Genomic DNA, 23,690 nt, shown 5'->3' on the forward strand with positions numbered 1-23,690 from the left:
CAAAATTTTGTCACAAAAAAGTCCAAACCAAATCTTAGTGCTCAGAGCCCGTGATAATGAGATAACTGTCAATGTTCTTTTATTTGGAGTGAAATACATCGAGATAATGAACAGTATTCAAGCTCAAAAGTCGATTTAACAATACATATTTTGGAGCAGAGCAAACACGGACCTCTAAAACATCAGAGGAGGGATCAGGTGCCATGGAGGAGTGAGCATCCCCTGCCGACCGGTCACAGCCTTGTGCTCCTTGTCATGATCGGAAAATAACGTCAATCGACAATTCAGTGTGTAAATAATGGCCTAACAACAATTAGTATGAAAAACGTCAGTCAGCATTTGACTTAATGATAAATTGTATTTGCTGACAAGGTCATTGTATCGACCATAGAACTTAACGAAATGATGACTCAGAAACAATGTCCTTCTAAAAGCAAGAGGCCACGGGCCTATTGATCACATGAGTATCATGCAACAACTTTCCAACAATTGAATTTGGTTTGTGTTTTAAACTAGAGGCCATGAAATTCACAATTTTGAAAAGGCACCATTGCTAATCATAACTATACACTTAGCATGCTTACTTTGATCACTTAATGAGCAGAGCAGATCAGAGGAACAAAGAAAAATGCATTTCCACTATATAATAAGTAGTGGCCCACCCCACAGGAACCCCTGATCCTGGGGCCATATATTTCACAATGCTGGAAAAGGCACCCTTGCTCATCATAAATGGTTGATACCAAAGAGCAGATTTCAAAGCATTAATTCATATGATCATTACAGCCCCCCCCCCACCCACCCCCCCCAACAGTACCCCTGACCAAGGGGCCATGAAATTCATTATTTTGGAAGAGGCACCTTTCCTCATCATAACTACTGGTATGTAGTACATAGTTTATCAGCTTAATGCTCAGGAGCAGAGAAGAAGATTTTCAAAGAATTAATGCATTTTCAATATGTAATCAATAGAGCCCGCCCTAACACCAGAACCCTTGACCCAGGGGCCGTGAAATTCACAATTTTGGAAGAGGCATCCTACCTCATCATAACTATGTACATGGTTCATTGGTTTAATACCCAGGAGCAGAGGAGATTTTCAAATCCTTAATGCCTTTTCACTGTATAATCAATAGAGCACTGCCTAACACCAGAACCCCTGACCAAGGGGCCTTGAAATTCAAAACTCTTGAAGAAGCACCCTTTGTTCATCATAACTATGTAATTAGATCATTGGCATAATACCCAGGCCCCGCCGTCACCAAAATTCCTCTTATAATCATTAGAGCCCCGCCCTAACACCAGAACCCCTGATCCAGGGTCTGTGAAATTCACAATTTTGGAAGAGGCACTCATCTTCATCATAACTATGTACATAGTTTATCAGCTGAATACCCAGGAGTAGAGAAGATTTTCAAAGAATTAATGCATTTTCACTATATAATCATTAGACCCCCCCCAACACCAGAACCCATGACCCAGGGGCTGTGAAATTCACAATTTTGGAAGAGGCACCCTTCCTCATCATAACTATGTACATTGTTCATTGGCTTAATACCCTGGAGCAGAGGAGAAGATTTTTAAAGAAATAATACATTTTCACTATATATTCAACAGAGCCTCGCCCTAGCACCAGAACGTCTGACCCTGGAGTCATGAATTTCAAAATTTTGGAAGAGGGATCAATACTTATTACAATCATGCCAACAGTTTGACTGCTTGATGTCCAGGAGTAAAGAGGAAGATTTTTAAAGATTGCATTAATTTTAGTGGTAGACATACCTAGATCTGTTGATCTTTGCCAAGAGAAAATATATTTCAGATATAGGATTTATTCCCAAGTAATTATTTTTCAATATTTGAAATAGAATTGAGAATGCTATAATCCATAACATGAATTTTCGATTTTTGGGGGGATGGGTTTGATTTATAAATGGTGCCCCATCATTTACCAGTTCAGAAGTAGACTAGAGAGACCCTGTTGTGCAATTTATCAGAATCTGCTGATAGCGAACAGAAAGTCCATGGTGATTGTGATAAGCGCTGTGGCTCATGGGTCTCTTGTTTCATAAAATGCCCTTTTCATATCTCTGAGTACTTTTCATCCCCCAGTGTGAAAATACAATGTAGCATTTTTTTTCCTGCAATTTGTTTTTTCTGCAAACAGTGATAAGAAAAAAACACATATTAAAAAAAAATCCAGACTTAGCTGATAGTATCAATCCTGTTTGATAGAAGGGGTGGGTGGGGTGCAACAGGAATCTATCATGTTTTCAAACCACCTGTAGATATACCTAGATCTGTCTGAGTATAAATGCATGCCTAAAATGGCCACGTTTTCTACTATAGTGTCCTTAAAATTCGACCCTTTGACCAAATTTATTGCCTGACACCATGAGCGTCAGGCAGTTAAACGATCAATATTTCCATGGTTCGAAACTAAGGGGACACAGTAAGCCAGCTAAATTTTCCGCAAGCTGATTTACATCAGAAGAAATAATCAGATCACTGATTCAAAATATTGATGTATTTACTTCCTTTATTATTATAGGTTTTTGTTTGCAACTGATCATTTTGTGTGATTCCCCAGCAATAAGGACATGTCTGTGTAACCTTTTTTTCTGCTTTTCTGTACTACTTGATCAGTCCGTTTGTCTTCTAGGAAAGGGTTTAACACAATTATTTGGTGCCAAATATCTCAAGTAAATGTTGGCGCCTTTTGTTGAATTACTCTATTGAATGGAAATTGAATTAAATGAAGTAAATCTGTTCTTTTAACCTGATTATCGAGCTTTGGAAAAATAACACATTGCGATTGGCAATGTTGGGTACAAAGCTCAAAGAATTCAGATCACATCCTTTATAAAGTTTAAAATAATTTAAATGAGACAAACTTCTAAAGAGGAAGAACTAGGCAATTAATATACCTGATAATTTTGAAAATATCTTGCCCAGACCCCCTACCCCTGGGGCAGGGGTTTCAGAGTTCAAATGTTCTCTTCTCCTCCTTTGAAAAACAGAAAATATACATCTAGAGGAGAGTGCCTCCCCCCTCCCCCCCCCCCCCCCAAACAAAATAGGTTTTCCAGGGTTTACGAAGCTGATATTTTTCTATGCTTGTCCAGATATTTCTGAGTTTTACATCTGTCATAGTTGATGTGGACCCCCCCTTCCCCCTGGAAAAATCCTGGATCTACGCCTGTCGCCATCCATGCAGTAGTGATGCATATGTAAACATGTTTTTTATGTCTGTCATTAAAATAATCAATTCACAATTTCTTGTAGTTTTCATATTTCCAGCTGTCTCACTGATATTCTATGAGGTTGATACTATACATGAAACCTTTATTCATGTACAACCAAAGCATCACAGCATAAATCAATTACTTTAATTTCTTTCCCGTATGTACGTTATGCTGATCTAATACCGTCTTTAAAAAAGTCGTCAATATCATGTCAAATTACCTGTAGAGTCATGTATAAAATGTTAACCACAGGCATGTACATGTATCGTACAGTCCGTTTTTGTTTGAGATACAAACAATAATAATGTTTACATTAATTCTGTTCCTCTTCCATTCCTCTGATGAGCATACAATTTATACTTAATGTTTTGTACAAAATCATTAAAATGCACATTAATGATTTACTGTAAATGTATTGTATATAGCTTGTGCGATATTTGGCGGAAATTGAGTTCAGAATAAGTAACTGTTACTGTAGATTTGATTTAGTGCATTTCTTCATATTCTTATTTATGTGTACATGTGCAAGACATTAAGCTTTATACTTGATTTAGCAGTTGTCTGTGACATTGGAAACGTGAGCAGTTTCCTCGGAATCCTGCCTATATCCCCATTTGGAGGATTTTTCGTCCAATTAACTTTGGAATACACAGCCAAATATTATACGTTTACAGTATTTGCCCCCCTCCCCCTCCCCCCTCCCCCCATAGTGGGGAAAATGAATGGAATTGTATATTACTTATCTTGATAATATGTTCTATAGTTATTGAAGACCCACTAAGCCGGAAAAGCTGAAACTTATGTGGAAGCTTCGTAAGGCAGTGTAAATTCTAAATTGTTCAAATTGTGGCCCCAGAGATAGGATGGGGCCACAATAGGGAATCAAAGATTTGCATTGATATATACTGTAAAAATCTCCAAAAATCTTCCCGAGAATCACTGAGCCAGAAAAACTGAAATTGATATGGAAGCTTCCTAAAGTACTTTAAATTGTGAATTGTACAATTCATGGCCCAGGTGTAAGATGGGGCCACAATAGGGATTACATAGGGGAAAATCCTCTCATCCAGAACAGGAAAGCTATGATGTAGCATATAAATGTGAAAACATCCTCTGTAAATGTTGATTCATTTTTGCTCAAGTCACGACCCCTGTATAAAAGGTAGGACTACAAACGATGATCAAAATTTTATACCGGAATACATGTAAAATTTTATACTGGAATACATGTCTTGTGACCTATTAGTACCTTGTTCCTACATGTATAATGAACAATTATTCAAATACAAGAAAAAAACATTTTTATTGTAAAGTGATGTATTTGATAAAATGATTGTCATTTCTTTCTCTTCTTCAAATAAAGACCTATTTTCACAAAAAGGGCAATTTTAGCATTTTCTTAGCCATGAAGAATGGAGTTGGATGCCATGATAACCATGCACCATAGCAATCATTTTAAATAGATTTAATACGTAGAATCTTACAGACAAAGCATCCCTACATAGGAATTTAAATGCATGCTCATGGAAAAAAATGTTTTAAGTACATTTATTGATATACTTATATAAAAGAAATTTAAAAAAAATAAAAATAAAAAAAAAAATAAATAAATAAAAAGAACAAAATATAGGTGACTGAGTTTAGCATTGTTGCAGCAATGTCTTGTTTGGAAAAAAATTCAAGGGTTTACAATATGGTTTTTGAGGTCAATACGATTATTTAGACACCTGAGGAGTACAATATTCACCGAGCCCAAAGGACTAAAACATCGTATTGACTGAAAAAACAGCAATAATTGTTTTATTATATGATTCAGTGATTAAATGACACACACTCATTACGCAATCCATGCCATCTTACTTGTTCACATCTACTGAAGTACTAGCCGAACATAATGAGAGAAACGGGGTTAAAAAAAACCAGTTGTATTATTTTGGAATTTTTAAACTAAAAAAATGCATGTCAGACACATATATAGGGTTGATTTTTTAAAAAAGGGGGCATGAAAAGGATAAAAATGACAACTTACCTGAAAACAAATCTTTGACTCCCCCCCCCCCCCCCATAAAAAAGGAAAAGAATTCTCCCAAATCAAAATTAACTTTTCGTGGGGAGAGGGTCTTTCACTGAATTTTTTTATCCTTAAAATTTAAGTTAAAACGTAACATTCTCAAAAGGTTGGGAGAGGGGCAGGCCTCCTGCACTCCCCCCCCCCCCCCGACCCCTCACCCAATTATAATATAATAATTCCTTATATTGACCTGGAAGATCACGTGCAGGTCAATATAACGTAGTATTTTTCTAACATTGTTGGATCTCAGCCAATCAGAGAGATGGGAATTATTCAATCATATAACAATAAGAATTATTTATTTATACCTTTGTTACAGTGAGTACTTCAAACCAAAAGCAACACTTCAAGGTTGGAATTGATGGAACAAGTAAACATCGAAGGGTTCCTGAACCTCCTGAAGAATTATATGATGAAATGAAAGCGATGGATTTTGATGATCGAGGGGATAATGGAGAAGACACTGTTAGCGAAGCCACTAATGATGAAGAGATGTCACATGACAACAAGGAGAAAGAAAGCGAGTCATTTAAAGGAGACGAAGCCGCGGCTCCATTTTTTGAAGAAGCAGAAGGAAAAGTAAAGGAAAGTAAAACTGTTGCTGAGAATTCAGAAAATTTAGGAATTTTACAAGTTTCCAAAAATGTCTCGGATGAACCAGAGAAAAAAATCTCCATGGTTGACTTTGCGGGACAGTGTTCATATTATTCTTCACATCAGATTTTCCTGAGTCCACGTGCATTCTTCATTCTGGTGCTCAATATGGAGAAAAAATTTGATGAAATGGTTGGAGAAGAAGTTTGTTGTCAGGAACGCTCCATTTATAAAGGATACACACACAGAGGTTTGCAATAGTTATACAATATTCAAGATCCAGATCAACAAAAGAATTTATGAAAAAATTACCTTTGAACCCCCTTCCCTTACCTCGGAGTTAAGTTTTTTTTTTTTTTTTTTTTTTTTTTTTTATGTCAAAAATTTTAAAGTTAGAGGTGTTTTTGAAAATTGACATTAGACCTTTTTTTACCATGTATTAGGATTTTAGATTACTTCTTTGGTCATAGTCGGAAGCTTTTAGATCGGGTTTGGAACCCTTCCTTTCAAAATTCCTGGATTCGCATATGTTTCATTTGTAATGCCTTATTTAAGTTAAATGCTTTTTTGCAAAAAAAAAAAAATCGTAGTCTAAAACCATACACATATCTAAAATTAGGATATGCATAAAATATTAAAGTACCGCTTTTTAGAAAAGAATCATTTTCAAAAATGTTTTCTCCAAAACGTTTCAGTCTTTGTTTTTTGTTTGTTTGTATTCTACATGTGTTCAAGTTGGGGAATTTAATAATCAAAGTTTATTTGTTTGACTACTAAGTACTGACCTAAGTATTGTGAAATAAAACTGACTTATACATGTAATACTAGGATATTTTACTTGGAAAGTTATCTCTCTTATCAGAGAGTCATATAATGTTCGAAGAATACAAAGTATGTTGCAGATCATAAATAGTAATTGCATAATTGCTTTAGCATTGATCTCTGTTTTTGAATTTACACGTTTGGTTTTCTTGTATTGAATATTTGAATAAAATGATTAATTTGATGAGACAGTCGGGAAAGAACTACGAGATGGATTATTAGTTACACAGTTTTGTAGTGAACGGGTACGGGTTGATACCTGGTAAGTAAATTTCATATCTGAAAAGACGTGTCTACGGTTTGTAGAGTTGTTTCTTCTGACTATATCTTTCATTATTCCAATATGTGCCTAGTATGACGTCTCATAGTGCTACATAATATTGTTTTGCGAGTGTTTGTTTTAGAGGTCCGTTTTTGCTCTGCTCCTGATTTGTATTGTTTAATGGACTTTTGAGCTTGAATACAGTTCTTTATCTCCATATATTTCATGCAATAAAAACATATAGTTTTGAAGAATTTTAGTAAAGGGAGATACAGATTCCACACTGTGTGCTCGTTACTAACGTTAGTTATCTGTTTAATTGTCAACAGACAATAGGTATGAACATAACATGCAGTTTCAAAGTTCAGTGTCATGAGTTAATAAACATATAATAAAAATGATAATTATCACAATCTTCCCTATAATAATGACAAATGAACTAAGGTATATTTGCAAAGTATGTCTAAGGTCAAGGTCATGTGGACTGTAATGCTGGTATATTCATGATATTTTATGGCAAACTGCACGTGCTAAATAACAGTCTTACCTCTTAAATGTCAAAGATTCTGTATATCAGCACAATGAATTATTTTGAAAAAAAAAGGTGAAGGTTCAAGTTCAAAGGTCACGAGGTTAGTAACCATATTTTTCGAAAGCCAAATTGTATGTATGAAAAATATCAAATCCATCGTCTTATAGTTCTCAAGATACATGATATGATAGACAGACAGACGCCGGATAACGAGTGATCCTTAAGTATTGCTCTGCTCTGCAGGCGACACAAAAAGGGGTTTATTTTGTACCTGAGATGGAGAACATGCCCACGGAAGGCAGTTTTAGTTTAATTAGTGACATCAGGGTTAGGGTTATGCATCTAGTGCACTGATTAAGTTATATGATAATTAATGTTAATTTTTATATTACTCAGATTATGTACTGTTCTGGGCTAAGTCCATTCATCAATACAGCAGTGAAAAGGCCCCCATTTTACTGGTCGGCACCCATGCTGAAAAAAAGACAGAAAAGGTATTGAAGAATTTTTTTCTTTGAAAGCTTGTAGAAGGTATAGCTTTAATTGGATGCATAATTTTGGACAGAATATAGCTTTTTATGGGTCTATAATGTGGGAAAGACAATAGTATAGCTTTTTATTAGTTTATTACTTAGGACATCGTCTCAAGCCACGCTCCCGAGTTCACTCATAGTTCTCCCCTACCCGTGGCTGCTTTATCTCATTAACATCTGGGGGGAAAAAGTTCAAAGTCACTTGCAGAACATATTTGACCTGAGGATTTTTCAGATTCATGATTCAATTCGTTTATGTTAAAGATCAATTGAAGATAACATATATTAAAACATTGCTGTGACGTCATGCCTTTGTTCTTGCAGTCTAAAAATTTACCTGTAGCCGTCCGATAATAATAATTAGCAGTCCAGTAACATATTATCGGACGACAGTGATAACAAAATCGGACAGTAGTTAAAAACAACAACTAGAGTGAAATCAAGGTTTAATTTGTCCAGAAACCAAAAAAAAAAAAAAAGTTAGTGAGAAAAAATTCAGGGAAAGCGAACCCGAGGGAATTAAGTTGTTAAAAATAGCAAATCCAAGAAGAAACTGGAGTTTTAACCTTCCTCAGAAGTAACACTTTCCATTCATTTTTTTTTTACAAAGCGTTTTCGATACAGCACTCTTAATAAGCCAATTTAAATGCATTTCTGATAAAGAACCAGTCCGCGAATCTCTTCATTTAACGAGGTTTGTTCGCCAAGAGAGGTTAGTTCGCCAATGACCGCACTTTTAAAACCCAAGATTTTCATTATATCATCCAATCAAAATTTTAGATAAAAATCCGCATTTTATTTAAAATGCATTTTGAAGATATCATCCAACACTGTATCTGTATCAATGTCAAACGCACTTAATAAAAAAAAAAATTCCGAATCATAAAAAAATCCTTCATCACCTGACTACTGTCCATAGTTCCTGCTAAGCCAAACGACTGCCATTGAATGAATGAAACAAAAGAGTTCACTCACTGATTTTACTGTCTAAAGAAAAAAACTTTCTCTTTTCTTTTGTCTACTTATTAGATGGTTTCAGGTAGAAAACTATTGATGCCTGAACTCCTATTGTGTAATTATCGGACTCCTCCGGGTAACTTTTGGACATTTAAATAGCAATGTTTTAAGTAAGATATATGCCGAATACTGTTCTATATGTAAAATTATCAGACTGTTTGAGGCCCGTTAGGGCCTCAAACAGTCTGATAATTTTACATATAGAACAGTATTCGGCATATGTCCATTACATATATAAAAGATAATGTAAAATGTTTCTGGTCCACATCTTTATTGTAGTGAAATTCAGGGTGCAACAATTTGACAAAAAAAATACAGCAGGAATAATGTAAACATGCTAATAGTACATTTAGCTTTGTTATGTTGTTTATGTCATATCTGGTTTAGAGATCTATAAAATGTGAGATAAAATAAACAAAAGGCCCAGGGGCCACAAAGCTCACATGTGTTACTATGGCCCCTCTGTTCATCATCAGCTGATACTTTTTATGCCCCCGGATCGAAAGATCCAGGGGGTATATTGTTTTTGTCCTGTCTGTCTGTTTGTCCGTTTGTCTGCTTGTCTGTTTGTTTGTTTGTCTGTCTGTCTGTTGTCAACTTTAACCCTGCCCATAACTTTTGATTGGTTGGAACTATGACTTTCATATTTCACATTTGTATTCCTTGTGACAAGACCTTTCTTTGGGTACCAACATATTTGACCTTTTGACCTTGGCCTTGGTGTTTGACCCACTTTTGCAAAATTTCATGAGACTTTAACCTTGGCCATAACTTCTGAACAGTTGATGCTTGGGGTTTCAAACTTCACATGTGCATTCTTTGAAATAAGGCCATCCTTTGGATCCCAACAACTTTGACCTTTTGACCTTGACCTTGGAGTTTGACCTACTTTTGAAAAACTTTAACCTTGGTCATAACTTTTGAATGGTTGGTGCTTGGGGTTTCAAACTTCACATGTGTATTCCTAGTGACAAGACCTTCCTCTGGATATCAATTTCTTTGACCCTTTGACCTTGTCCTAGGAGTTTGACCTACTTTTGAAAAACTTTAACCTGGGCCATAACTTTTGAATAGTTGATGCTAGGGCGTTCATACTTCAAATATGTAATCCTTGTGACATCACCTTCCTTAGGATACCAACCACTTTGACCCTTTGATCTTGACATAGGAGTTTGACCTACTTTTGAAAAACTTTAACCTTGGCCATAACTTTGGAATGGTTGGTGCTAGGGCTTTCATACTTCACATATGTAATCCTTGTGACAAGACCTTTCTTTGGATACCAACCATTTTGACATTGACCTTGATGTTTTACTTACTTTTAAAAATCTTTAACCTTCGCCGTATCTTTTGAACAGTTGCAGCTAGGGCTTTCAAATTTCACAGGTATATTCCTTGAGACAAGCCCTTTCTTTGAGTACCAACATTTTTTATCTTTTGGCCTGGATTTTGACTTGCATTTGAGAAACTCTAACCTTCGCCATAAGCTGCCTTACATGGGCATCAGTGTTTCACAAACACATCTTGTTCCTACATATTCTTATATAAAACAATAATCATTTTTTATGGACCAACCCAGGGTTCGACACTCGTCAAAATTTGGTCTCGCCATTTGGGCAACCTTGGTACTGATTTCAGGTTGCCCGAATGAATTTCAGGTCGCCCGAACAAAATATCAAATGGAACAAAAATGTGCAATTGTTTAAAATTTGTTAAGATAACAGATGTTGCGTGTGGTTTTGTGTTATAAAATTTAAACCAGATATTTTTGGAATGTAAAAAGCTGTCTTCAAGTATTTTATCAAACAAAGAAAACAGCCAACAAATATTAATAGGCAGAATCGCAATGCTAATTAGGCTTTTAAAAACTATTATTTGTTTCCTGTAATATCCCAATAAATCAAGGGTTGGTAGGTCGGGATTTTTTTTTTTCTTATGTACAATCTCACCTCAAATAAAGTTTCTAGTTTAAAACATTCATTTTCACTTACCATAAAGGCCTAAATAAATGGGGTCAAACATCCCTGGACTGAATTAACCAGGTGTGATGTTTACAGTGGACACCCAACATGGCTGTCTAGCAGCAGAAAACAAACATCGGAAATTTGTGGGGGAAATGCTAGATGTTACAATAATGATCATTACTCTTTATATTTATGGTGATTGTTAACTAGGTTTACATATTTTATATCTCAAATAAAACTTAATTTAACACTTTTGGTAAAAATTACATCAGCTGATTGATAAAACATAGATTTGGCAGAAAGAAAAATCCACGCGGCTGCTATTTGAATGGGTCGGCCGTCGGTCGGGTTACAGGAAACGATGTTTTCAAGGCCTTATAGAGTTTATTTTAAAATATTAAACATCATTATTGAATATTCCCAACTCGTCCCAGGTCGTCATTTGGGCGAGCCCGACTGAAAATCAGGTCGTCCAAAATCATTCCGGGATGGAAATGACGAGGTGACGAGGGTGAATGTCGAACCCTGCCAACCCTATCCGAGGGGGTCATGATTTTGACAAAATTGAATATACAATACCTGAGGACACTTCTATTCAAATATGACTACACATGGATTTACTGTTCTTTGGGAATAGATTTTAAACTTTGATCTCCGATTTCTGCCCCACACTACACCCAGGGGTCATGATTTGAACAAACTTTAATCTACACTACCGAGAATGCTTGTATATAAGCATTACTGATCATGGCTTTGCTGTTATTGAGAAGAAGATTTTAAAGATATTTCCTATGTATTCCTATGTATAACTTTGATCCCTGTTATGGCCCCACTCTACCCCAAGTGGTCATTCTTTGAAAAATTTCCTGAGGATGCTTCTTTATTAATATGACTAATCATAGCTTTGCTTTTTTTTGAGAAGATTTTCAAAGATTTTTAAGTCACCTGAGTCACTCAGGTGACCTACTACTATCTGTTTTCGTCCATCGTCGTGTGTTGTGCATTAACATTTGAACATTTTCAGCTTCTTCTCTGCAACTGCCGAACCAATATCAACCAATTTTGGCATATAACATCTATGAGTAAAGGGGAACAAAGTTTGTGAATTTCATGGTCCCTGCCCCCTGGGGCCTGAGGGGTGGGGCTAAAACCATCAAAATTAGTGCTATCTTTAAAAATCTTCTTCTTTACTCCTGGACATCAAGCAGTCAAACTGTTGGCATGATTGTAAAAACCACTGAGTCCTCTACCAAAACTGTGAAATTCATGGCCCCAGGATCAGGGGTTCTGGTGCTAAGGTGGGGCTATATAGATCATATAGTGAAAGTGCATTATTTCTTTGAAAATCGTGTCTGCTCCTGGGTATTAAACAAACAAACTTAATGCATAGTTGTAATGAGGAAAGGTGCCTCTTCCAAAATTGTGAATTTCATGGCCCCAGGGTCAGGGGTTCTGATGTTAGGGCGGGGCTCTTTTGATTATATAGTGAAAATGCATTAATTCTTTGAAAATCTTCTCCTCTGCTCCTGGGTATAAAGCTAATGAACTATGTACATATTTCTGATTAGCAAGAGTGATTCTTCCAAAATTGTGAATTTTGTGCCCCCAGGATCAGGAGTTCTTGTCGGGTGGGACACTACTGATTATATTGTGGAAACGCATTTTCCTTTTGTTGTTCTGCCTCTGGGTATTTAGTAATCAAACTGAGCATGTTAAGTGTAGAGTTTTGATGAACAACGGTGCCTCTTTCAAAATTGTGATTATTATGGCCTCTGGTTAAAACATGAATCCATTTCAATTGTTGGAGAGTTGTTACATGATACTCCAAGGCATTTGGGCCTCTTTATATTCGTATGTACAACTTCGATCCCTGCTGTGGTGCTGCCCTATTCTCGGATGTTATGATTTAAACACAATTCAATCTACACTACCTAAGGATGCTTTAGTATTAATATGACTAACGATGTCTTTGTTGTTCTTTAGAAAAAGATTTTTAATGATATTTCCTATATATTTCATTGTAAAACCCTGATCCCCTCCTGTGGCCCCACTATTCACCCAGGGATCATGATTTGAACAACCTCGAATCAACACTACCTAAGGATGCTTCTATATTACTGTGACTAATATTGGCTTCACTTTTCCTGAAAAGAATATTTTGAAAGATTTTTCTAATATATTCGTGTGTAAAACTTTGATCCCCTATTGTGGCCTGGTCCTACCCACAGGGTTCATGATTTGAACAAACTTCATTCTACACTACCTGAGGATGCTTCTGTATTCATATGACTAATAATAGCTTTGCTGTTCTTGAAAAGAAGATTTTTAAAGATTTTTTTCCTATGCATTCCCATATAAAATTTTTATATGAACAAATTTGAATTAACACATGTGCAGTGTGTAATGAAGCTCTCAAACAAGTTTGCCTTTTTTTCTGGCCCAGAGGTTCCTGATTAGAAGATTTTTTAAGCATGCCACAAATTTTTCATAAATTCATAATTATTTTCCCTTGAAAGAGAGCGTGACACTTTCTGTTAACAAATTTTTTCACAAATTCATAATAATTTTCCCTTGAAAGAGAGCGTGGCACTTTCTGTTAACAAATTTTAAGTCCCCTTAGCTCAAGGATGCTAAATTCGTTGAAATTGGCCTTGTGGTTCCTGAGAACAAGTGGAAAATGTGAAAAGTTTTCAGATGACAGACGACACTCTTGTTCAGAAAACCTCACTTGGGCCTTCGGCTCAGGTGAGCTAAAAAGACTCATCATTTTCATCTGCCTTACTTAGCAATTTTCACATTTTATAGGAATCCATGTTTTGCTCTGTTCTCAAAATGTACTCTTTTTATGAATACGCAATTTTTCTAATTTCTGACGTATCTTTAGTTCACTTTTTTTCACTCACTTCTGTCTTCTAATAAATTTACTTTAAACTGCAGGAGAAAGCCGAGTTTTTTCGTGAGGTATGGAAAACTTTGGAAACGAAAGACAAGTCCCTGCAAGGTCATCTTGACACAGGGAGGATGTTTTCAGTAGGATTTCATGACAAAAAATGCATTAAGAAAATCAAAAAGGCAATTGTTGATGTTGTTCAAAATCTTGATCACTGGGGTGAAAGGCTTCCACAATCATGGGTGATGTTTGAAAACTTCTTCCTGGAAAAGAAAAACCTGAAAATTATCAATAGAGGAACACTTATGGATTTCAATGAAGCGTTGCCACTGGACATAAAATTAGAGACAGTTGAAGATATCAATACCATGCTGCAGTTTTTCCATGATATCAGAGAAATTTTGTATTTCGATCAGAAATTCCTCAGAGAAATAATCATCCTTGATGTTCAGTGGTTTGCGGATGCATTCAAAAATGTGATAACTGATGAAAACCATGCAAAGGAGGATCTATTTGATTGTGCCTCAGAATGGGACAAATTCAATGATACTGGAGAACTGAATGACTCTTTGCTGTCTAGGATTTGGAAAATGAACAATAATGAATACCTTGAACACAAAGATGATATTATGCTGTACTTGGAGAAGCTGGGGCTCCTGGCTAGAATGAATGGCGAAAAATGGTATGTTCCTTGTATGAACAAAATTCCATTTCCTGTTGATGCGTTTTCATCATATCCTGCCTCATCCATTCTCTGCTACATGTTCGATGTTCTTCCAGCTGGAATTTTCCACCGCCTTGTAGCAACTTGCATGCAGAATCCTTCAAGGATTTTTTCCTTTGGAGACCAAGGATGCATATACCAGACTGCTGCTAAGTTCATGTATCAGGACCGCCACCATAATATTCTGATCGGAATGACCCAGACAGAAATTCAATTGCAGGTGTTCGTTGTAGAGGGAGATATCGATGTTTCAACATGCCACCAAATAAGAGAAATACTTGAGAGTGTGTTACACGATCTTTCAAACACATTCCAGGAAAACTCTGAATTCCACGTTGCGTTCAAATGTAAACCTGCTGGATTTTGTGACAGCAGAGAGAGTGCTGTCCTAAGTGAATCAGAGTTTTCTCGAGCAACTTTTCAGTGTCCTTCCTGTAAACAAAAGAACATTCATATTATCAATACAAGAGACATCACAAAATATTGGAAACAGGTAATTTGTAGAATAGGGTCTTTAACTAACATGATTAAATATAAATACAATAGAAATAGCAAAAGGTTATCACCAAGTTTTTTTTTTTTTTTTTTTTTTTTTTTTTGTAATTAGAAAGCATTATGTAACATTATTAAAAGATATAACCAGATTTTGGAAGTCTCAACTATAATGACAATATCAATTTTTAATGAAAATCAAATTTTCAGCACAATGTTAAGTTTAAAAAAAATGAAATAATTCTGTTGAAAACAAAATATTTCTATGAACTTTTGAATTTGCTATAGATGATTTATGACTTGTTTTCAACACCTTGATATTTTAATGCTAAATGAATCGAAAATTTGTACGTTCTTTCATTAAGGCAATATTTAATACAGACTCTCATAGATCATGTGAGGGAATAATTCAATATTGCTTACTTTGTATGTTAAGTAATGAAGAGATGTGATTTCTTTATCACACAGGAACAGCAACAGAAGAATTTGGACGAGGAGGGAAGACTTCTTAGTCCAGGTACGTTACTTCAGTGTCCATTCTTACTTCTGTTTTATTTAAATGTTTATATAAAGAACTGTTTAATATTATATAAATAGTGCATGTTTTTGAGGGTAACAGTTGAAATAGACACCCAAAGGAAAACCATTGTCAATCAACGCTTCATACAACCAATCAAATCTTATACGTAGACGTACATTTTTTCTACATGGGGTTACTTCAACTATATACGTTGTCACGAATTTTCTTTTTTATCACAGCGTACTTAAGGACATTAAATTGCAATAAAAGAAAAAAATTGTATTTTTTTCCTTATGTATTACATGTAATCTGATATTGTGATTGCTTGGAATTATGACCCCGTAAAAAAGGTGCTCACAGTATGTCTCGGTGTAACCCCTAATTAGGTATCTATGACTCATTTTTGGAAATTCATGGCTATACAGAGTCAAACCATCTCATGATCTTCAAGTATGATATATTATTCTACAAATAATGTTCAATAAGGATGTTTTTCCTATCCAGCATTCCATGTGCCAATAACCCAAACTGTAACCTAATTTTTATGGGTTGAATAAAGACAGATGTAATAATAGAAAGTTTAAATTTAAGTTCACAAGTTAAATTTGGATGGGCCTAAAGACGTCAGTCCACATTCTACCTACAGATATATTGTATTTGCTAAAACCCTTGTCACACCGGGACTGCTTCATCACGGCGATCGCACGACGTTCATAAAAAATGCAAAACGCCGAGGTGAGCACAGTAGAGTCTCTTACAGCGCCGTGACAACGCGGCGAGATCTCCACTGAACGCGGTAGGGTCGTGTAGGGTCTCCCAGAACGCCAGAGGACAGCGCGCATTTTGGGCATGCACAAAGTACGCGCCGTGTGATCGCCGTCTGATAAGAACGCAGTAGAAACGTAGTATGATCGCTGTAGCAGCGCGGTGAGATCTCCAACAATGCAGTGGGAACTCCGTACGCACGCCGTGAAGATGCACATGATCGCAGCATGAACGCAGTGGTAGAAAACTGCGCTTCCACGGAGACCTGGCAGAGTCCTTGGAGATGTCACTGCGTTTCTATCGCGCTTTTACGGCGCTTCCAATGAGATAAATTGCCTTGGGATTTTTTTGACTGCGATTACACAGCGACAACACGGAGGTGTTACTGCGTTCATTGCGCTCCCTTGGCTTTTCTACCATGTCCCTTTGCGATCCCAATGCGCTTTCACGGCATTGTTAGAGCATTGTCAGACAGCTCACAAAACAAGAACAATGGCCTTATATTTGACCAGCAATAATTCTAACGTATTCGTTGCACTCATGGCCAGGAGCATGGGAGTGGAACTGCGAAGCAAAAAATTACACCAGAACTCGTTCTGTTGTTTCAGTGGAGTTGTGATGGAATTACTTAAATTTTATAACACCTTTTCAGTGTGTTTATTTTTTTATATTTATAATAAAATCAAAGAAAAAAAAACACATCTGAATTGATATAATTGAAAAAAGAAGGGTTTTAATTATAAAATTGTCAGTAATTTAGTACTAAATTATTCAAATAGATCATTTTAATTAAAGAATATTTCTTGGCATAAGTAGAAGTCTTTTCGTTATGTGACTTGAATCTTTAAAAAAATGTGTTACACTCCTTCTGAATATATACCCATATTGAAGAACGCATTGCGAACGCAGCAAGTGCCGTGAACGCGAGGTGACAACTCCTAACACGCCGTAAAAGCTCAGCGGAAGTGCAGTCAATCGCGATGAGATCTCCGTGGGAACGGAGTAGCACGCCGCGAGAATGCCGTAGAAACGCGTGGGTCTCCATAGGGATGCTGTGACATCTTCACATTGTAAAAAGTTTACAGAAATATGTGCAATTTTCCTGCGATTCCACTGCGATTTTAAAATTTTTACAACGCCGTAATAACTCCGTGTGGACGCAGCTTGGTGTGACAGGGCCCTAACAAGACAATAAAACTTGGCATGGTTTCTTTATTGATTTTTAGTTCATTGAGCGGTGTTGCCATGGGAACTAGAGCCTTAAAATATTGTGTTTTGTGTACTTGGTCTCAAAGTCTTTAAATTACATCATGACCTTTACTCAGGTTCATCAAAGTCATAAGTTATAGTCATGACAAGGACTATTATTTTAGGAGGAAACACATTAGTTTCTGTTTGTAAATATTGTACTGTTCATATTTAATTAAAAAAAACTTTTCAGTTGATTCTTTAGAACGAAGACCAACAGACAAAGAACTGATGACGGTCAGTGGACAAATTGGAACCATTTTCCAAATAGGGATTTGTCTTGGCCTAGACAACGCTACAATCCAACAAATAAGGATTGATTACCAGAATCACGGTGTGAAGATACAGGTGTTCCAAATACTTTGTGAGTGGAAAAGGAAGGAGGGGGGGCAAGCGAGTGTGAAGAAGCTCCTTGCTGCAATCAAAGAATTCAAAGACGAAGTCGATTTTGAGGGAATAGAAAGGGTTATTAACACGTGATATGTATCAGTTGCTGATGTGTAAAGTCGTTAATGTGCATAGCTTGAGAAATGTCAAAGATTCTTTTATCAATCTGGTGCAAAAACCGTAAACTAAGAGCAGATTTAAGTCAAAATTTAGAGATTGCTATCTTGATTTTTACCCTTTTAGCTCACCTGAGTCGAAGGTTCAAGTGAGCTTTTCTGATCACATTTTGTCTGGCGTCCGTCTGTCCGTCCTTCCGTCTAGCTGTCTATCCGTCAGTAAACTTTTTTTTTTACTTTTTTGACATTTTTGACTTCTTCCCAAGAACCACTTGGCCAATTTCAACAAAACTTACCACAAAGTATCCTTAGGTCAAGGGAATTCAAGTTTATTTAAATGAAGAGCCACAACCTCTTCCAAGGGGAGATAATTACAAATTCGTGAAAAATTAATGGCATCTTTTAAAAATCTTCTCAAGAACCACTGGGGCAGGAATGATGAAACTTATGTGGAAACATCCTTAGTCAGTGTAGACTTAGGTTTGTTCAAATCATGACCCCCGGGGATAGTGTGGGGTCACAATGGGCGATCAAAGTTTTACATAGGAATATATAGGGAAAATCTTTTAAAAATCTGCTCCTCAAGAATAGCAAAGCCATGATTGGTCATATTTATGTGGAAGCATCCAGATAGTGTAGATTCAAGTTTGTTTGAATCATGACCCCCGGGGGTAGGGGTAAGGCCATAATGGACGATTAAAATTTTGCATAGGAATAAAGAGGAATTTTTTTTTTAATTTCTTCTTCTATAGAAGAGGATAGCCATGATTGGTGATATTTATATGGAAGCATCCACAGGTAGTGTAGATTCAAGTTTGTTCAAACCATGACTCCCGGGGTAGGATGGGGTCACAATGGGCAATGAAAGTTTAACATAGGAATATACAGGAAAAATCTGAAATATCTTCTGAAAAACAGCAAAGCCATGATTAGTCATATCTATATGGAAGTATCCTCGGGAAGTGTACATTCAAGTTTGTGCAAATCATGACCCCCGGGGGTAGGGTGGAGCTACAATGGACAATCAAAGTTTTATATAGTAATATGTAGGGAAAAATCTTTTAAATGTCTTCTTCTGAAGAACAGCAAAGTCATGTTGGTCATATTTATGTGGAAGTATCCTTGGGAAGTGTACATTCAAATTTATGCAAATCATGACCCCCGGGGGTAGGGTGGGACCACAATGAAAGTTCAAACGTTAGGGAAAAAAGCCACAGTTAATCAGAAAAATATTTAAGCATTCTTAGTTTTTAATCATATCATACCCCCCATCCACCCCCCTTTTAGGTGTAGGTCGGGACCACTAATGCATTTAAACTTTTCAATACTAAACTGATTTTTGCTTTTTTCCTAGCCACAGTGCTCAGGTGAGCGATGTGGTCCATGGGCCTCTTGTTTGTTTAAGAAGTTCAAAACGTTGCAAGTTTGAATTACTTTCAAATACAGAAATATGATGAAAATTCGATTTTATTTTCATTTTAAAGTTAGGCTTACTTAAATTTTGCAGTTTACGGTCTTAAAACGTTTTGCCAATTGTATAGCGATATTATATGGGTTATTTGTGGCCTAAAGCAAATATTCCATGTTTGATTATGAATGTAGTTACATTTTTATATAAATACTAATACAATTATTCTGTATTGAAGTCACTGTAAATGCATTGTGTTGAACACAAATGAATTAATTTTGTTGTTGTTTGTTAATATAAGTAATATAAGTTTCATGTACATAATATTTTATATTGTTATCATTACTTTATTGAATGGTTTCTTGTGAATTTTTTGCTCTCAAGAATGGTAAGGTGTCTGCTTGTGAGTAATTTTTAGGTCACCTGAATCAATCAAATGACCTATTGCTCTCTGTTTTTGTCAGTCGGTTGGAAAAAATGAACATTTTTAGCTTTTTCTCTTGAATTGCTAAACCAATTTCAACCAATTTGGTAATATAGCATCAATAGGAGAAGGGGTACAAAAAATCGAATTAATGGTCCCTATCCCCTGGGGCCTGAGGGGTGTGGCTAAAACCATCAAAATCAGTACTATCTTTAATAACCTTTACTCTGGACATCAAGCAGTAAATCTGTTGGCATAATAGAAATAAGAATTGAGTCTTCTAAAAAAATGAGAAATTCATGACCACAGGCGTCCGTTTCACTAACAGGTCATAGCTCGTAAACATAGACGTAAATTTGAACATAGCACGTACGTGCGTTTCACTAAGAGTTACGATTAAAGTTGATTGTAAGTCTACGGACAGTCAGGGGCACTCTTAAGATACTTACGTGCAAGTAATTTCATGAAAAAACAACACAAAACAAAATTATAAGCAAGAAGCAAAATGACTGTTACTTTTTAGCTCACCTGAGCCGAAGGCTCAAGTGAGCTATTCTGATCAAAGAGTGTCTGGCGTCCGTTTGTCATCTGTAGTCCGTAAACTTTTCACATTTTTGACTTCTTCTCAAGAACCACTGGACCAATTTCAAGAAAACTTGCCACAAACATTCTTGGGTAAAGGGGATTTAAGTTTGTTACCAGGAAGTGCCGCTCCTTCTTTCAAGGGGAGATAATTAAGAATTTGTGAAAATTTGGTGGTATCATTTCAAAAATCTTCTCAAGAACCACTTGGTAAGAAAAGATGAAACTTATGTGATAAACATGCATAATTACATACTCTAGATTCAAGTTTGTTCATATCATGTCTCCCGGGGATAGAGCGGTGCCGCAAGAGGGGGTCAAAGTTTTACATAGGAATATATTGGAAATGTCCTTAAAAATCTTCTCTTGAACAGCAAAGCCATGATTAGTCATATTATAATAGAAGTATCCTCAGGTAGTGTAGATTCAAGTTTTTTTCAAATCATGAACCGTGGGGGTAGGGCAAGGCCAAAACAGGGGGTCAAAGTTTACCATAGGAATATATAAGAAATATGTTTTAAAAGCTTCTTCTCAAGAACAGCTATGCCATTATTAGTAATATCAATAAAGTAGTATCCTCAGGAGTGTAGATTCAAGTTTGTTCAAATCATGACCCCCAGGAGTAGGGCGGGGCCACAACAGTGGGTCATAGTTTTACATAGGAATATTTAGATGTAATGGTTAAGGGCCATTTGAGTAAAATGCATTGAAGACCTAAAAAATGGAATGACCTGACAACCCTTGGAATGGACTAGCCAAACCAAAGGGCATATAAGGCAAAGCTTTGGGAAAGTTAGGCATTCAGAAGATAGCTGAAGAAGTTGGATGTTGAATCAGCAATAAAGAAGTTAAGGTATTCCATCCCTAATAGCAACAGATTCAATGAAATTGAATACAGTAGTGTGAACACTTCGAATTCTCCTGGGAATGCTTGCATAAAAGCTCTGAATATAGTGCAAAGGGAGGCTACCCCATATTTCATTGACGATTCGCTCCAGATCATTCGCGTTTCTGACCTCATGTGTCCTCTTTTGTACACAGATTTTGAGCACTCTCCAGACATTTTAATTATATTGAGATCAGGACTTTGTGGGGGGCCACGGTAGAGTGTTAACATTGTTGTCCTGTTTCAAACGATTTGAGAAGGCGGAGACATGACAGGGTTCATTGTCTTCTTGGAAAGTCCAAGTCCGGTTTGGTAATGACGAGCGATCACAGGCCAAAGACACTCATCAAGAATTGTAACATATTTCTCGCTATTCATGTTCCCATCCACAGATTTTAAGGTGCCAAATCCATTATAACATATACAGCCCCAAAACATGAGGAAGGCCCGACAGTTCGTTTCCCAATCACCACGCAATCCGACACATTCAGGACGTATTCTTTCATCACTCTTCCTCCAGACATGAACTTTATCATTTTTTCCAATAACTATTTTAGTCTCGTCACTGAATATTATGGATGACCAATAATTGTTTACTGTCCAGTGCAATTTCTGTCTACAAAATCTGGTTCTCTTCTCTCTATTCACGCGTGAATCAGTTGTTTTCTTAGAACTACTCACCTCTTGTAACTTCCTCTGATAATCGTCTGTGAACTGTTCTGAGTGACACATTAGATCCTGTCCTAGCATTGAATCTGGTTGTAATGTCTTTTAAAGTCTGAAGACGATTGATTTTAATGCTTCGGAAAAGAACCCTGTAATCTCTCTGTGAAGTTTTTCGTTTTACCCCACTTCTCGGTAAATTTTCTATATTACCTCTTTCCCTTACACACTTGAGATATTTTTGGATGGTGCGACTGTTTATTCCGGTTAGATTCTCAATTTTATAGCTTGAAAGACCTTCATTTGACATCTGTATGATTATTTTTTTTAGATTACTAGTCAATTCTCGACCATGGGGAGCCATGCCTCCAAGCAGACGATAATTGTTTATCAAAGGGGAATAATCCAATTTTACAACAATGGACTCTTTTAATTAAGTCGTACCAAAACTCATACCAAATATTTTGACCTTAAAAGTAGCGGTTACGTTAATTCAGCAACTGATTCACTACCCTTCTTAAATACTTGCGTTGACGGTGGCCATTTTGCGAACTCATTTATGTCACACTACTGTACATAACAGATGTGTAGGTGCTGAATACTTGATGTATTTAGACATAATTCCCTTTTATTACTATTAGCATGTAAGGGTGGGATGTCCTAATTTATGAACTTGAACTTTGATAAGAGTTATCTCCCTCTGTTTTTAATTAATAAAAAAATCAATTTTAAACGTCTTATCTGGTAAAAAAAAAAATGTTTTCAATTGTCATTGCAATGCAATTAATTGTCTTTCCAGCCCAGTATTTATTGATATTATTTGAATTTTTATTTTTAAAAAAATCGCTTGTCCCCATGGATTTCAATGCAATCTTTTTTAATTAATTACCGCTTTGTTACAACGCACTTTGAAAAAAAATTTTCTAAGTCCGTTAATTTTGGGACCACGTTAACGCACTTTGAAAAAAGAAATATTTCTTTTCAAAGTGCGTTAATATCGACCATATTTATCGACCATATTAACGTACTTTGAAAAATAAAATGTGCACGGCTTGGTCAATATTCTTGCAAATTTTAGGTATGATAAATAATTATTTGAACCTGGTCGGATAACTTTTCGGTGATGACGTCAGGATCTGAGATGTAGACGTTTTAAAGATTTTTTAGGAGTTGTCTTGTTTCCAAAGGTTCTCGTAACTGTCATAAAAGGAAAATGGGTCTTAGAAATAATGGAGGAATGATTCTTTAATAGCACTGTTTCGTTTCTTTTTTTTTCTTTTCTTTTCAAAATTTTATCCAGTCTCTTATAAGTTCGGTAGATGTAGGTGTCGATAAGTGACTTAAAGCATCGCATTTTTCTTAGGGAAAAGGGAGCAATTATGATTTTTCCATACCATGAAAATTCTCTCTCTCTCTCTCTCTCTCTCTCTCTCTCTCTCTCTCTCTCATTTTTTCTATCATGTTCATCTATCTATTGTGAACATATATGAAACAATGGTTGACTCATTTATTTGATAGTAAGAAAATAATCATTAGCCACAATAC

The 23,690-nt window shown here is 36.1% G+C and overlaps 1 protein-coding gene across 1 annotated transcript in view; it reads left to right on the plus strand.

Moving 5' to 3' along the window:
- The window catches only part of LOC133180696 (uncharacterized), a 34,910-nt gene extending 16,751 nt beyond the window's left edge, over positions 1-18,159 (plus strand). The window contains exons 5-9 of the mRNA XM_061315163.1: positions 5,636-6,160; positions 7,923-8,020; positions 13,978-15,147; positions 15,615-15,663; positions 17,873-18,159. Of these exons, the coding sequence (XP_061171147.1) occupies positions 5,636-6,160; positions 7,923-8,020; positions 13,978-15,147; positions 15,615-15,663; positions 17,873-18,159 (2,129 nt within the window). The remainder of the gene's footprint in view (positions 1-5,635; positions 6,161-7,922; positions 8,021-13,977; positions 15,148-15,614; positions 15,664-17,872) is intronic.
- The last annotated feature ends 5,531 nt before the right edge of the window (positions 18,160-23,690 follow it).

This window comes from Saccostrea echinata, unplaced genomic scaffold (genome assembly GCF_033153115.1).
Source record: "Saccostrea echinata isolate AGI-Se365-2 ecotype Australia unplaced genomic scaffold, CSIRO_AGI_Sech_v1 ptg000007l, whole genome shotgun sequence".
Classification (NCBI taxonomy): domain Eukaryota; kingdom Metazoa; phylum Mollusca; class Bivalvia; order Ostreida; family Ostreidae; genus Saccostrea; species Saccostrea echinata.